The sequence below is a fragment of the Tachypleus tridentatus genome, chromosome 10, assembly GCF_004210375.1.
Source record: "Tachypleus tridentatus isolate NWPU-2018 chromosome 10, ASM421037v1, whole genome shotgun sequence".
NCBI classification, from domain to species: domain Eukaryota; kingdom Metazoa; phylum Arthropoda; class Merostomata; order Xiphosura; family Limulidae; genus Tachypleus; species Tachypleus tridentatus.
The window spans coordinates 92,761,310-92,779,056 of NC_134834.1; the positions used below are offsets into that span (position 1 = coordinate 92,761,310).

The following is a 17,747-nucleotide window of genomic DNA, read 5'->3' on the forward strand; positions in this document are numbered from 1 at the left end:
AGTTGTTATTTATTTTACAACCAGGCCCGGCATGGCCAAGCGTGTTAAGACCTGCGACTCGTAATCTGAGGTTCGCGCGTTCGCATCCCCGTCGCACCAAACAGACTCGCCTTTTCAGCCGTGAGTGTGTTATAATGTGACGGTCAATCCCACTATGCGTTGGTAAAAAAGTAGCCTAAGAGTTTGCGGTAGATGGTGATGACTAGCTGTCTTATACTCCTAAATTATGGACGGTTAGCACAGGCAGCCCTCGAGTAACTTTGTGCGAAATTCCAAAAACAAACAAACAATTTTATAACCATTCCATGTTTGTTTTACGTCATAAAAGAGTCAGTGAATCCTATTATTGTGGTTAAAGTTACTGTGGCAGAGGATGTTGATAGCTGTATGTTTTTCCTCTGGTCAGTAGTTTAAAATCAAGGATGGTTATAAGCGCGGACTGCACGTGCTTCTTATCGGACCACTAGTTCATTTTCACGCATAAAATAAAAAAAATTCACGTGCAACGGTTTAGCGCAGCTTCAAGATAGGCAAACGTGTCATTAAAATAAACTTAAATTTCGCGTTTATAAAAACTAGTACAACTTAATATAAGAGCAAAACATCAATACTAGCACGAAAATATTAATTATTATTTGTTAAAAGTTGTATCTTATTAACTCATTTATTGTTCGATATATTTTGAATCATTAATAGCACGAAGGAGTTGAAATAATACTGTATTTAAATCACATAGAAAATTTAATTCAACATAGATTGTAGTAGATTTTTGCTTCAATATGTTCTTATGGTGGTTCAATAATTCTTGTTTATTAAAAAGCACAATCTGCAAAAACAAACATTCGCTTCAGAATATAAATGTTTTCTAAAATTATTAATTAGCAAATCAGAGCCGGTTAAACAAACAAAAAAATAATATTACAATCTGCCTGAATTTCAGACACTGAAACGAACAGGTGTAAATATGACTGAAGTGAGTTTGGTAAATAAGTAACAATTTTCAAAATTCAGAAAAAGAGTTGAAGTTGTAGGGAAAACACCATATATAAAACGTGACGTCATCACGCGCGAAACGACGTGTCAGTTGAGATTTATTACAATCATTTGGCCGTTTTCTGATTTTTAAAAATTTTGTAATGTGTAGAACACCTACGGCATCTGTAAATAAGCAGAACTATAGTAAAATTCATAAGTGTTAGCATTAATAAAGTTTTATATAAAAACAACCTTCCTGATTAACAGAATAAACTATTATAAAAATTCCTTTATGAAGTAACTATGTTTTAACGCTAGGTGGGAGTAGCTTGATTAAGTAGTTTTTCATGATAACTAAAATAGCACAATTAAAACATTTACGAGATGTACAATTTGAATCAGATAACACGTGTGGATATAACAAAGACCAAAACTGTGGTGCGTAAGACAAAAGAACATTTAGTAGGTACTTTACATAAAAGAGATCGGGTAGTAAAACTAACATAAAATGCGTTGCGTTAAATAAGAGAAACATGAAACGCATACATGAAAAAGTAAGTAAAAGAGAATTACATTTTTGAAGAACGAGGTATATATGAATTGTGTTAAGTGAGGCGAAGAGAGAAATACTACTGAACAAAAAAATAGATAAAAAGGTGGAAAACATATTCGGAGGCAGAATGACAAGCTACATCAAAGCTAAAACTAGCGAAAGTCAGAATTTTTAATCCAAAGTGTCCCCCATTGCGAACGCTCATCACTATAAACTTGAGGCAAGTAAACAAAACCTAAAGTAAAAACGCAAAAAAATGTAACTTTTGTTTGTTTATAATTAAGCGCAAAGATACACAATGGGCTGTATGTGCTCTGCCCATCACGGTATCGAAACGCGGATTCCAGGGTTGTAAGTCCACAGAAATACCGCTGTATCCCTAATGGGCAAACATGTAGATAAGACATATTAAAACTATAGTCAAATATAGCTGGTAACTATAATACATATAAAACAGTGGTAAATAAACCTGTGATAAATTTCACGTATAAAAATAATTAATAATACAGTTAAAAACTTTGTTAAATATGCTAAGTAAGACACATGAAGTAAATACATACGTATAAGAGTTGTGAATAAAATGTTATTACAAAAAGTAACAGTATGGTTAACAAGATAGTTAAAATGTGTGATGAATAGAATGATTAATAACTCTGTTATAAATGTGCATAAGAACCTTGTTATGTAAGATAGGTGAAACTGATGATAAAATATTGTTAAGTAATGCAGTTCTGACGTTAAGAGAGACAAAAAATATAATAAATACATGAATAAACATTGTTGAGGTAAAACAGGTAAAACTCTAGTAACTAAGACAGGTGAAATATATTTACAAAATAACTATTGTTTACTTAGTGCTATTTGGATTCTATTTAGTGAAGGTTCGAGACTCGAATTTTGCCTTGTAAGTCCATAAACTGCAGCTGATCCACCTTAGGACTTACTAAATAAGTCAATAAACATTAGTTATATAAGACAAAGTTGTGATGGATGAAACAAATAAATAAAACCTTGTCAAACATCATAGTTAAAACTTTGGTGCATATCATATTTTAATAAGAGTTATAAAAATTGTACTAAATAAAACAAAAAAATGTTATAAACCGATGTAAAACATAATGAATAGAATTATATTTTGCACAACTTTAAGGATGGGAAAGAACGATTTAAAGATTTGTGAGTTCGACCTACTGTTCTAGGCTTAAATATTCTCAGTTGATCTGAACTAGGCCAAAGCGTTGTTAATGAAGCAGTGGGTTGTATTCATATCATGATGTTATTAATGTGTTGTTTTTTTCTTTACTGCTAGGTTACGACTTATTTTGACTTGATTCTGGGAACGTAGCAGATAATCAATTGTGGCTTTGCTCTAAATGAAATAAAGAAAGCTTCCGGAGACAAGCAAACGACTTTTCTCCAAACAAATTTTTTTTTAACACTAGAACACAGTGCGTTATAATTACCTTATCAAAACACACTAGAACACAGAGCGTTGTAATTACCTTACCAAAACGTTGAGGATTTAGATATCACAAAAGAAAAGTGGAAACAGACCACGCAAAATATCATGTATTCTGTGTTAAAAAGGAAGAAAAGACAGAGGCCATGATAATTAAGAAGACGATACGGACCATGATGAATATGCGTAAGATGTAACTGTAATAACCAGTGGCAGCGCCAGGATATTTTCGATGGGGGGGGGGGGCTGAGGTAAACTGTGGAGGGGCTTCCCAAAATGTCATCAATATGAAGTATAGATGGTAAATTATAATAATGTGAACACCAAGGTACATTTCAGAAAAGTGTGCTATTTTGAACTGCGTTTTAAATGCAGTTTTCATTGGAAACTCATACTCTGATTAATAATTCATTATTACAAATTAGAAATAATCTGTTTATGAAAATATGCGTATATGTAAAAGAGGAAGCTCACCTAAATTCCACCCAAGGTAATACATAACAATAAAGAAAATCAAGATTAGCTTAGATTGAACATTTAATATACCATTAAGAGTAAAGCTACAAATCAAAAGAAATATAACATAAAGACATAGTTTACATAGCAGAAACGAATTATCCCATGTGAAGTTAATACACTCTGAGGAAAAGTAAGGTCACTATCAGGCTAACTATCTTTCATCATGTTGTGTTTATAGTTAATATTACTTCAAAACAATGCGCCTGTTCTGGTGATTGGCAGCAAATGTGTCTATAACAGTATTAATATCGAGTTGTTTTGCCCTCCTGGAGTTTACTGATATGACAGCAAGGTTGCTCGTGCGGTTGTTACCACTGCTGTTTCACTACCTGTGAAACCTTTGGTTTATCAAGTAAAATCCCTGATGATCTTTTGTAACTTGAAATCAACGTGGTTGTCTAATCTTCGTCGAAGCTCAAGATAGAATAGCAGTACACAGGGAGCGGCAATACAACGCATGAGTTTCAGTGCATTCAGTACGTTGCTATGGGATGCATGACACATACTTCTGTCTTAATGAAGACGTTGAGTTATACAGATCTATGTCTCTTTGATGTTAATTGTTAAGCAAGAACGACGATTGTGTTTTCCATATTTTATGAATATATGTAGGTAACAATATTGGGGGACTGAGGGGGACTTGGCTCATTTTGGGAGGAGGGGGCTCAAGCCCCCCGAAGCCCCCTTGGCGCCGCCACTGGTAATAACTATAGAAGGTTTGGTTTGTTTTGAATTTCGCGCAAAGCTACACTAGGCCTATCTGCTCTAGTCGTCCTTAATTTAGGATTGTAAGACTAGAGGGAAGGCAGCTAGTCATCACCACCCACTGCTAACTCTTGGGCTACTCTTTTACCAACGTCTCCACGGCTGAAAGGACGGGCATGTTTTGTGTGAAGGGGATTCGAACCCGCGACCCTTGGATTACGATTCGAGTGCCTTAACCACGTGACCATGTCGGGTCAAAAATGTAAAAGGACAAGGCCCGTGATAAATATAAATAAGATATGGATTGGGATATATATACACACACACACACACATACACACATATATAAGATACGTAAAGGTTTATACATGAAAAGAGGTCAAACAGTTGTAGTAAATACACATTAACCTTGTTAGACAGTAATAATAAAATATTTCAGATAGATGCTACCTATGTTTTACACTCAAGGCATTTCTTGTTAATTTTAAATACTAACAGAAACTACGACAACTCATAAAAGTTTCATCAAAACATTTCTTCAGCAGCGATTATAGCCTATACAGTTTTCACACCATATTTACGAAATATACAGTTAACAGTATTTCACCAGTTAATTTTTTTTTATTTTGGGGTTATATTATGATACTTAGTACCTACAGCAAGAATTAAGGCAAAGAACAAGAGTGCTAAACGAGAAAAAAACACATGCGAAGAAAACAGGTGTTAGATGAAAAAACATGCGAAAAAAAAGGTGTTCGATAAAAAACTTGCCATGAACAAGGATATTAAGTAAAAAAGATTATTAAATACAAAATAACATGGTGTTGAAGAAAAAAAATATGCTATGAGTAAGGTTTTAAAGCATGTAAAAGTCAACAAAACATATGGTTAAAAAAGGGCTTTAAACAAAAATTAATATTACTAAATAGCTACCACCCCCTAGTGGCACAGCAGAATGTCTGAGGACTTATGACGTGGTGGGAAGATCAAAGATAGTCCATGGTGTAGTTTTGTGCTTAATTACAAACAAACAAGCTGAATAACATTTTTTCATAATTTTCAAATAAATGCTTAAACTTGAGAATAATTTGTTGTGCCTCAATGGACACAAACACACTCTGTAGGACTGGTAATGATATTTATATCAATATAGCAAATAATATCATAGTAATGGCTTGTTTATTTATTTAATATTTTTTATTGTTTTCCATAAGAGCAAACACCATAATTAAGATATGTTGGTAAGCAAACAACAGACGAATGTCTTCTGTGATATTTAAATAATGTGTAGACGTAGTTTATTATATAAGTAAATACTGGCATTTCCAACGGGAGAGCTTTAGATGTTGTAAGTTTTGTAACTGTCTTTAGAGGGCGTGGTACAGTTGAAGTAAGTGGAACGGTCTTTCACCTGGGTAAAATAAAAAACTAAAAACAACAATTTCATGGGCGTTTTCGCTTCATATTAATACATTGAAACATGTGACAAAAAACCCTATGTAACTAACTTTTTTGCAGGGTCACAACGTGGGGTAAACCTGGAAAAGTAAAATGTAACTTTCAGAAATAAACAATTCTGCTAAAAAAATTAAAATGTTTTAATATTTTCTTACAGTGTATTTGGCACGAGATGGCCAGGTGGATTAAGGCGTACGACTCGTAATCTGCGGGTCGCGGGTTTGCATCCCCGTTACACCAAACATGCTCGCCTTTTCAGACGTGGGGGCGTTATAATGTTACGATCAATCCCACTATTCGTTGGCAAAAGAGTAGCGAGTAGCCCAAGAGTTGACGTGATGACTAGCTGCCTTCCCTCTAGTCTTACACTGCTAAATTTGGAACGGCTAGCGCAGATAGTCCTCGAGTACCTTTGCGCAAAATTCAAAAACAAATAAACAAACATACTGTGTATTTAAAAGGCACAGTATTACGCTAATACTCTTTTCATTGACTTCTGATAAATTTCATTTTCCTTACACAATCATTTCTCGTGTCAGAAAGTTTAAGCACTATATTCTTATTTCCATAGTTAGCATGCTATAATATTTACTTGTACAGCTATAATAAAATCTTCAATGTTAATTTTATAAGATTATTCAATAATTTGAAATTACCAACTTATTAATTTTTAAAAATCTACATAATTTTGAAATGCGTTTAAGTGTTACAAAATATATGAAATTTAAAGAAGTATTTTTTCAATTATACACATATATATTAATTTAATGCAAAGTTTCCATATCTGATTCGTTTTTACCATTTTATTTAAAAAAAAACAACGCTGTAACTAGCACCTAAATCTCTCCAAACATGTAACTTTATTTTATTATAAACAAATGATTTATAAGAAATAAAACGCTGAAGCTAGCCCGGCATGACTAGGCGGTTAAGGCACTCGACTCGTAATACGAGAGTCGCGGGCTTGACTCTCCATCGCACCAAACAGACTCGCCCTGTTAGCCGTGGGGTCGTTATAAGGTGACGTTCAAATCCCAATATTTGTTGGTAAAAGAGTAGCCCAAGAGATGGCGATGGGTGGTGATGACTAGCCGCCTTCCATCTAGTCTTATACTGCTAAAGTAGGGACGGCTGGCTAGCGTAGATAGCCCTCGTGTAACTTTGCCAGAAATTCAAAACAAACCACGTTGTAGCTGGAACCTGAACTTCCCCAAACGTAATTTTCGTTTAAAAAATGTATTATAAGAGATGAAACCTTTGTAATTAATATCCTCACTTCATCAAACACATTTTTAAAATAATTATATTCATACCAAGTAGAAGGCGTAAAATGTAAATTAAAACAAAAGTAAAACACTAAAATTCATGCTTCCTGTGAATTTTATTAAAGATTTAATTATAATATTTTAAGGTATCGCTTTTTTTTTCTTTGTGGAAGTGAAAATAATTTGTTTTAACAATTTTTTATATAAATGTATATATTATTTTTAAATCATTAGCTATACATTCTTATATTTCGAAATAATAAATGTTATTTTCAGAGATAATTTTCATCTAATAGTGCAGTATTAAAATATCTTTAGATTACGTTTCTGCTGAGGAAACAGCTGAGTAAAAGCTAGAGTAGAAGCCAACAAATACAAACATTCAAATAGTGAAGTGATTCAAGGCCTAATACGTAAGAGACCCTGTCGAAAAGATAACACACCAGACTTACATCAGGAAGCCCCAGAATCAAGTCCCAGCTATTATTAACACAGGATTAGTCCTTTTCAGAACTTTTCTGGAGACGGAAGATGGCTGTCACTGAAAATGGGTTACAAAAGTATTAAGAAATGATTAATTTATATTTAGACTTAAGTGATTGTGTAGGCATCCGATGTCATAGTCTTACTTTAAGTACATATTGTCCCTTGTTGGTACAGCGGTAAGTCTACGGAGTTACGGACTAAAATCAGGAATTCGATTCCCCTTGGTGACTTAGCAGATAGCCCCCATGTGTTTTTTTTTATAAGAAAACACGCACCCTCATACGCTAAAATAAATAAAATACTTGTTCCCACTGAAATTAACGTATAACCTTATGGTTGAAAACAAAGAAGAATATGATATAATATGTTCACCACACTACATCTACTTTATTTTGTACCAAAGAGGCCTTTAGCACCATTCCATGAATTCCCAAGCTGCCTGAGATACAACAGACGTAGGAATGGTTTTGGTAGTACTTATATAAACAGTTTTAATGTATAACTACTGTTATGGTGGGAACCAGATTAACAAAGTGAACTGTATTTATTATAAAGTTCATTTAAGGCATTTACTAATCAGATTTATAGGGTAAGAGTTAATAACACAATATTATTTATTTATTTTACTTTTAAAACTGATGATTTATTTATTTATTTATTATTATTATTTTTACTTTAATTAATTTTACTATATTTTAGAAGAACTGGCAAACGAGCAAGTTATTCTTCTGAAACTGGTAAAGTAACCACAAACTAAAGAAAACTACGTTAATAATTCTAAGAATTTATAGGTAAGAGCAAAGAGAAACATATCAACCACAATATATCTGCAATACCTAGTTCAGACATGATTTCATTCGTCCTAACACATTATGATATTCCTACTTTTGAAACATCTAAAGATTGGAAAATATACAGCCTATCAGAAGAGGAAAAATGAAAACATTAACTTGTAAAGACAATAGCTCATAATGTCTTGAAATATCAGCACCTTTATAGTACCACTACATCAGAGAAACAATAATGGATCTAACAGCAGACAAAGGGAATACTACTGTAATAACATAGAGAGAGGGATACAGTATCAATTCTAAATTCTGATCGAACATGTTAACTACACTAAACATAACTCAACGTCTAAACACGAAGAAAAATTGACCATGTCCTGAAGAAACATCTTTAAACATTTGGAAGAGAAAGAGCCAAACAACAAACAATACACAACAACCTCAGTCTACACTTCTGTGGTAAACAATACACAACAACCTCAGTCTACACTTCTGTGGTAAACAATACACAACAACCTCAGTCTACATTTCTGTGGTAAACAATACACAACAACCTCAGTCTACATTTCTGTGGTAAACAATACACAACAACCTCAGTCTACACTTCTGTGGTAAACAATACACAATAACCTCAGTCTACACTTCTGTGGTAAACCACACACAACAACCTCAGTCTACATTTCTGTGGTAAACAATACACAACAACCTCAGTCTACACTTCTGTGGTAAACAATACACAACAACCTCAGTCTACACTTTTGTGGTAAACAATACACAACAACCTTAGTCTACACTTCTGTGGTAAACAATACACAACAACCTCAGTCTACACTTCTGTGGTAAACACTACACAACAACCTCAGCCAACACTTCTGTGGTAAACAATACACAACATCTTCAGTCTACACTTCTGTGGTAAACAATACACAATAACCTCAGTCTACATTTCTGTGGTAAACAATACACAACAACCTCAGTCTACATTTCTGTGGTAAACAATACACAACAACCTCAGTCTACATTTCTGTGGTAAACAATACACTACAACATCAGCCTACATTTCTGTGGCTTACATCAACAAAACTCCTACTTAAGTGCAGATATTCACAATGCCATCCTTTACACACATATCTTGTAGATACAATACGATTATATTAAATAGAATATCTTCATATTTTAAGAACTCGGCCTGCTACAGAGATCGTAAAAAAACAACCACGGTAACCTCAAAAGACACAATGAGCAACTATACAATATTCAACCTCTTCTCTAAAGTGCCAACTCCTGGCTCACTGTATATAGTCCGCCATTAGCTTGACAACGATAACACTCTTTAGGAATACACCAATCAGACAGTCTCCTTATGAACAGAACTCAAAACCACGTGTGTTTCTGCACAGTCTAGTTCCACTATGAAGATATATATACCACTACACAGTCTAGTTCCACTATGAAGATATATATACCAACAAGGATATCTAGCTGTGGGCTCATCGCAACCGTCAGAACTCGATAATCTCCACATGAACATTTCGGAATCAACACCTTCATACCATTGGTTATATGTTCCAACCCTTGACTGAGATAGGTTGATGGTACGTTCGAGATATGGCCATACACCACAGACATCATTGTTCAAGAATCAATGAAACACCTGAGTAAACAACATCTTACAAAATAATTCACGACGAGAAAAACAACCTAACAAAAGTCCCATTCTTTGACGCGATGGTTACATAGATAACTCATATAATACAGAAGTTTACAGGAAACCAACAGATGAAGATAAATATTTAGACTATAAGTCAAATCGCCTCAAGAGTGCACATAAGCGTCACATACTGTCAAGTTTCTAGAGTGAAAATATGTGTAATACCGGAGAAGCGAAGAACATGGAAAAACCAAACACACCATTACAACCACATTTAACAATGACAAGCCGGATACTTGATAAAGAATAAAATTGTGAAGATTGAAGACAAGAACATACGGAAAGAAAATAATAGATATACAGACATATTCCCCTAAGCCAGAGTTTCTGTAAGCATACAGTTAAATAACATTTAAACAAGACAACATGGTAACAGCTTTCATTTAGCACGCATCAAACCACCGTAAAAATCCAATTGGAAAACAGAAACACCATTTACAGCATCAATTTTCAAAGCGTATTCCAATACAAATACAAAAACACCACTTACATAATCGACTGTCAAAGTGTATTCCAATACAAATACAAAAACGCGATATACATAATCGACTGTCGATGTGGATTCCAATACAAAAAGATCAGGAAAAGCTAGTATTGAGGAACATGAAAGACACAGAAGACTTTCATACCGATATATCTGCATTCGATTATTGCACCAGAGAAGAAAAATCATACGATATGTTGGAATAATGTTAAAACAACAGGATAGTAAACATACATGAGAAACAGAGAAAGGATAAAACAAGCTTTATACACCCATCAACTGATTATACATTCGTTTTGCTAAACACTGAAACCGGCGAAACCTGAATCACCACCTCAAAATAATTAGATAGTTAGTTGATTCAATATTTAATAAGGCCTATAATGGCCCGCTGGTTAAGGTGCTCGACTCGTAATCTGAGAGTCACGGGCTTGAATTCCCGTCACCGAACATGCTTGTTCTTTCAGCTGCGAGTGATCAATTTTAGTATTCTTTAATAAACGAGTAGCCCAAGAGTTGGCGGTGGGTGATAATGACTAGCTTCCTTCCCTACTAAATTAGGGGCGCCTAGCCCAAGAGTTGGCGGTGGGTGATAATGACTAGCTTCCTTCCCTACTAAATTAGGGGCGCCTAGCCCATATACCCTCGTATAAATTTGTGGATAATGTAAATCACACCAATTAAATAACCAAGTTGTAACACGGAAGACCCAACTCGAATGGATGTCGAACGAGCTTCCCACAAAGAACACCGAAGATAAAATTAAGCTTCATACCAACATATATATATACAGACCCGGCATGGCCAGGCGTTCGACTCGTAATCTTAGGGTCGCGGGTTCAAATCCCCGTCGCATCAAACATGCTCGCCCTTTCAGCCGTGGGGGCGCTATAAAGTGACGGTCAATCTCACTATTCGTTGGTAAAAGAGTAGTCCAAGAGTTGGCGATGGGTGATGATGACTAGCTTCCTTCCCTACTAAATTAGGGGCGCCTAACCCAGATACTCTCGTATAAATTTGTGCATAATGTAAATCACACCAATTAAATAACCAAGTTGTAACACGGAAGACCCAACTCGAATGGATGTCGAACGAGCTTCCCACAAAGAACACCGAAGATAAAATTAAGCTTCATACCAACATATATATATACAGACCCGGCATGGCCAGGCGTTCGACTCGTAATCTTAGGGTCGCGGGTTCAAATCCCCGTCGCATCAAACATGCTCGCCCTTTCAGCCGTGGGGGCGCTATAAAGTGACGGTCAATCTCACTATTCGTTAGTAAAAGAGTAGTCCAAGAGTTGGCGGTGGGTGATGATGACTAGCTTCCTTCCCTACTAAATTAGGGGCGCCTAGCCCAGATACTCTCGTATAAATTTGTGCATAATGTAAATCACACCAATTAAATAACCAAGTTGTAACACGGAAGACCCAACTCGAATGGATGTCGAACGAGCTTCCCACAAAGAACACCGAAGATAAAATTAAGCTTCATACCAACATATATATATACAGACCCGGCATGGCCAGGCGTTCGACTCGTAATCTTAGGGTCGCGGGTTCAAATCCCCGTCGCATCAAACATGCTCGCCCTTTCAGCCGTGGGGGCGCTATAAAGTGACGGTCAATCTCACTATTCGTTGGTAAAAGAGTAGTCCAAGAGTTGGCGGTGGGTGATGATGACTAGCTTCCTTCCCTACTAAATTAGGGGCGCCTAGCCCAGATACTCTCGTATAAATTTGTGCATAATGTAAATCACACCAATTAAATAACCAAGTTGTAACACGGAAGACCCAACTCGAATGGATGTCGAACGAGCTTCTCACAAAGAACACCGAAGATAAAATTAAGCTTCATACCAACATGTATATATATACACATAAATATGGGGTTAATACCAACATATATATATATATATATACATAAATATAGGGTTAACACCAACATATATATACAGGCTCGGCATGGCCAGGTGGGTTAAGGCGTTCGACTCGCAATCTTAGGGTCGCATCAAACATGCTCGCCCTTTCAGCCGTGGGGGCGCTATAATGTGACGGTCAATTCCCCTATTCGTTGATTAAAGATTAGCCCAAAGGTTGGCGGTGGGTGGTGATGACTAGCTGCCTTCCCGCTAGTCTTACACTGCTAAATTAGGGGCGGCTAGCGCAGATTGCTCTCGCGTAGCTTTGCGCGAAATTCAAAAACAAGTAAATATATATATAAATATGGGATTAATACCAACATCATATATATATATAATAGTTTTTATCCGAACCTCCATAAAGAAATCAGTCAATTAACAGGCGAAACGTAAGATAAAGACGTATTGGCACTTGGCATCTATTTACGAAAAATAACAAAACAGTTATTAAGCAGCAAAGAGGCTTAGGTGGTCTTCTAAGTGTTGTAATAAGTGTTTAGATTCTATCATCACAATGTTATAGTAAGTATTTGAAAAATGTGGATGTGTTTCTTGTGTTCAAAATTTTCGTCCATATGGCATAGGTTTTGTTGAATCGATTTTTTGTCTCAGACGTATTTTTCTCGACGTAAAAGCTTGAAATAAATGAAAGGAGAACGTTCACTAGAAACACTTATTGTTTGTGATGTGTGGAAAGCAAGAAGGGCAAAAAATAAATACAGATTAGTAACAACAGGTGGACGTTGAAACCTGTAACTTGTAAATTTTTGGCTGTTTCTAAAGAAAGCAAACAGCCCGAGTGTTTTTGGAAAGTTTACCTTTTTTTCTTAATTGGTGGACAGAGAAGTCTACTTTATGACTAGTAAAGTTTTGTTAAAGCTTTAGGTTGGCTACTTTTTAAAGTTGCAACACAGAATGTAGTAGGCTGCCACATACATACATAGAAATTTGTATTTCGACTCAATTGAGTTTATTTTCTTATTTGATCACTCAAAAAAAAACAACAACATCAAAGTAATATATTACTTAATCATGTTCATTGTCAAAACTATGTGCTTATTTTTAAATATTACCACATGAAACATGGCGGGATATCATTTAAACACATACACGTTGATTCACCGACTTTTAAAAGTGTATGTTGCTGTCGATTCACATATTTAGTACGAAAGTTTAATCGAAGTAAAACACCATGAATACTTTAACTGTTGCAAGTAATTTTTCGAGTTTGTATCAGTTCGGTACTTATCAATACATACCGGCTGTATAACCAGCTTCAAACGTAAAATCATTAATTGTCAAACTGTATTACGTCCCCCAGTGGCTCAGCGGTATGTCTGTGGACTTAAAAACGCTAAAAACCGGGTTTTGATACCCGTGGTGGGCAGAGCACAAATAACTTGTGTAGCTTTGTGCTTACTTCAAAACAACAACAACAGACTGTGTTACACCTGGGGACACAACGTTAGCAGTTTTAATAAACCTTTCATTGTATGAAATTAACTGACAGAAAAACATTATTCGAAGACGAAATCGGTAATTTCAGGTATATTAAATCAGTTATTTCATATAGACCAAAACATAAGTCATAACAGGACAAAAAACACTGTGAAACAGTAATTCTAAAACTTAGCTGATACAATCGAAAACTGGATTGGTTCGACAGTTAGGAAAGAAGGGGTTGGTCGGGAAGTAAAGGGGTGTGAAGCAATCGTGTTCGAGTTCTGATGCCTCCGGTGATGTTACCTAACGCTTAATTAAAAGGACAGATGTGTAGTAACTTCTTGTCTGAAGATCCATCAAAAGCAGCACGAATAATATTAGTGTAACTAGCCCTAAAAGGGCAGATTTGGGAAATGCCCCAGATTCTTGCCCGATGATCGCTGGAGGGACGGGAGGATGCCGAAGTGATATCAGGGAAGATACCATAGAACAGTGAAAGTAGATCGGCCACACCACGAGAAAAGGTCGATTACTACAATGTTCCCTCCTATATGGAATGTAACACTTTCTCTAACAGAGGAGCCACCTCAACCTATAAAAGCTGGTATCATCCCAGCTAGATATGTAGTTTTCTTAGAACATAATAAACCATGAAATTTCAGGTGAGTATCGGGAAAATGTAGACGAAACAACTCGAACTATAACGTTTTCTGATTATTTCATGTTTAATTATAATTCTGCTTTAAAACTCAAGTCTGACATTATATTGATTTGTACGGGTGAAATAACGATTAATGAAATTTGAAACACAACTAGACAGTGACCTCGTTTTCTTTGTCTAGTGGGTAGCGTTACATGCAAACGCTAAACTTACAACAAACTTGCGATGTAATCTCGTGAAAGACAATTTTTTCGATATATATGAAATGGTTTACACAATTTTATACTAATAACTTCTCATTTTTCTCATAGTTTTTTTTCTTAACTTGCTTTTTTCACACGATAAACAAATATGATCTATTCAGCTGTAAGATGTCTTATGTAAAATTATCGAATTTTGGTAAAGCCTCAAAAGTTACCATAAGCGTATATATATATAATCTTTTAAAATTCAACAATGTGCGTTTTAAATTCAACAATGTATATTTTATAGTCAACAATGCATGTTCTATATTCAACAATATATGTGTTTATTTTCAGATCGCAGTTCTTCTTTTCACGGCCACCCTGGCCTACGCTGGTACCTACAAAGCAACTCCTCTTACTATTGTTCAAAACGTTCCCGCTGTCCAGAGCGATAATGCCTACGGTACTGGTCACTCAACCTATGGTCACTTGAACAAAGCTTCTGGCGCTCACGGCTTTGGTGCCTACGGTGACCGAGCTGCCTACGGAGCCTATGCCCACGGTAACGCAGGTGTGAAGGCTAACGCTGCCTCTAGAGACCTGAAAGCTGGCGGTGCCGTCGGAGCTGCACACAGCGACTATAAGAATCGGGGAGTCTACGGTCGTGACCGTGGCTACGGATACCAGAAGGCTTACGGTTACGATAAAGAGATCTCCTTACACGACGTCGGTGCAAATTCTGGAGCTTATGGAAGCACATTCGGCCTCAAAGACAAATACGGCCATAGCGATTTGAAGGCTCACAATCGCTACGCTCATGGTGGTCACGCCGGACACGACCGCTACGGAGCTTCCGGATACGGGCGCTACGGTCATCTGAACAGCGGTTACGGTAACGCCGGATACGCTCACGGAGCCCACACCTACGCACGTCAACCCGAACCCACTTACATCGTCGCTCACCATGCCCCTGCACCTGCTTACACCTATGGCAGCCCATACACCAAGATTGTTTACCACTAAAAACATACCTCAGGTAAGTCAGATAATTTCATATACTACTTTCCTTTTAGAGAAGTAAGTCAGATAATCCTATACATTACTTACCTTGTAGAGAGCATCCATGAAAATATCCAAACAATTAAATTAATCAGAATGCTAATTCGTGTAAGGTTTATCAGAGTGCCCTGTAAGGTTTACCAGAGTGCCCTGTAAGGTTTACCAGAGTGCCCTGTAAGGTTTATCAGAGTGTCCTGTAAGGTTTATCAGAGTGCCCTGTAAGGTTTATCAGAGTGTCCTGTAAGGTTTACCAGAGTGCCCTGTAAGGTTTACCAGAGTGCCCTATAAGGTTTTTCAGAGTGTCCTGCTTATACATGAACAAATAAAAACGTTCAATTCTTGTGACATTATCACACAGTCATAGCTGTATTGTGTTTGACACACGCACTTTGGGGGAGGAGGCGCGTCTGTGAAACAAACAGTGGAATTACAACGGATACGAGAAATATAACAACGCTAAAAGTTTCATTCACGTTGTAAAAAAGGTAAGTAGGGTGAGGATTAAAGGATAGATATTGAAGTTTTAAACCGAAAGGGATTTTTTTTTTAATGTTAAATAAAGTGTAGTATAAAACATCCATTTATATGATTACAGAAACACATCTTACTTAAGAATACATAGCTTATCTTAATTATGATTACATAATCACATGTTAATTATGAGTACATAACATATGTTAATTATGATTATATAAACATATGTTAATTATGAGTGCAATACAATATGTTAATTATGATTATATACACATGTTAATTACGAATACATAACTTACATTAGTTATGATTATATGAACATATTTTAATTATGAATACCTAAATATATATTATTTTTATTTTTCAGAGTTTAAGACAAACAAGATTAGCTGATTAAGACTCGTCTCCTGAAATTCGTCTCAAAACCAGGTGTCGCTAGTGAAAAGTTACTCGGTTATTTCCTTTCAAACTTCTGTTTCTTCTGCAGTTATTTATTTGTATGAAAACGTTATATTGTTGACGTGATGTTGTTGATATAAAAATGAATCTGTTATTAGATTATTCTTTTCTTCGTGTAAATTGATAACTCTGCACTTGTGTTTTCTTCTCTTGTTTGTAAATAAAAACAAACAGAATAAAGATTGTCATACTTTTGTCCTTCGCATTATTACTTCATGTAAACAGAAAGTGATCAGTTATATATTGTTATAGTTTAAATTTCTTAGCCAAACCTTAACTTTTGCTCGTTAATTAGAACAAAAACATCGAATACGCATAAAGAAAATGCAGACCTTGCTTTGACAGTGTAAGTCGTGTAATGAAACCTTAATAGATTCACTCTTATATCTTCTGGTATAATTCGTAAAGTAATGAACTATTTAAGACGCATTTACTTGTTACTGGCAGAAGCAAAGACATTTTGATATGTGTTTGACTACATTTGTTCCAGTCATCATGACTAGAACAACACGGAGGAAAATTAATAATTAATTGTGGTTTAAATGATCTATTATTTTTATTAGTGAATGAAAACTTTGTTTTATTAGAAACGTTTTGTTAGATCGTTTGGTAATGGGTTCTTCAGTAAAATCAATGGTTACACAGTAATAGGCTCTTTGGTAAAAACGACAACCTTACAAAGGTTATTTCGTTGATGACAACAATAGCTACTTAATGGTATATATTACTGATTTACTACAGCTGGGGTGCTGTAAAACCTCGGAAGCCATAATTTTGATTAATATAACGCTTACTAATCGGGAACTTCATATATTTGACGAGGAACGTTTATAAATAATAAACCATTTAACTTTAGCAGGTTCACATCAGACACTAGTACTTTTACGAACATGTTATATAGCTTCATTGGTGAAATAACTCGGTGTGTGGTCGGCGAAATTAGACGAGTACAGAACTAGCTAGCTGCCCGTTGAGTAATAATTACCTACATCAACTAGAAATTAACTCTCTCATCGTGAACCCTTGATAAGACATCAAGGAAGTTCGAGACCAGAAAAAAAACACTCAATATTGTTTATAGGGTTGAAACTTTTGTACACAGATCATTATTTGAAATAACTATTATTGTAAATAATATTA

The 17,747-nt window shown here is 35.6% G+C and overlaps 1 protein-coding gene across 1 annotated transcript; it reads left to right on the forward strand.

The window, feature by feature from the left end:
• The first annotated feature begins 14,271 nt into the window (after positions 1-14,271).
• Positions 14,272-16,805, forward strand: LOC143229873 (uncharacterized). The gene is made up of 3 exons (XM_076462731.1): positions 14,272-14,431; positions 14,970-15,651; positions 16,516-16,805. Exons 1-2 carry the CDS (start codon positions 14,420-14,422, stop codon positions 15,636-15,638), a joined length of 681 nt encoding a protein of 226 aa, XP_076318846.1. The 5' UTR covers positions 14,272-14,419; the 3' UTR covers positions 15,639-15,651; positions 16,516-16,805.
• The last annotated feature ends 942 nt before the right edge of the window (positions 16,806-17,747 follow it).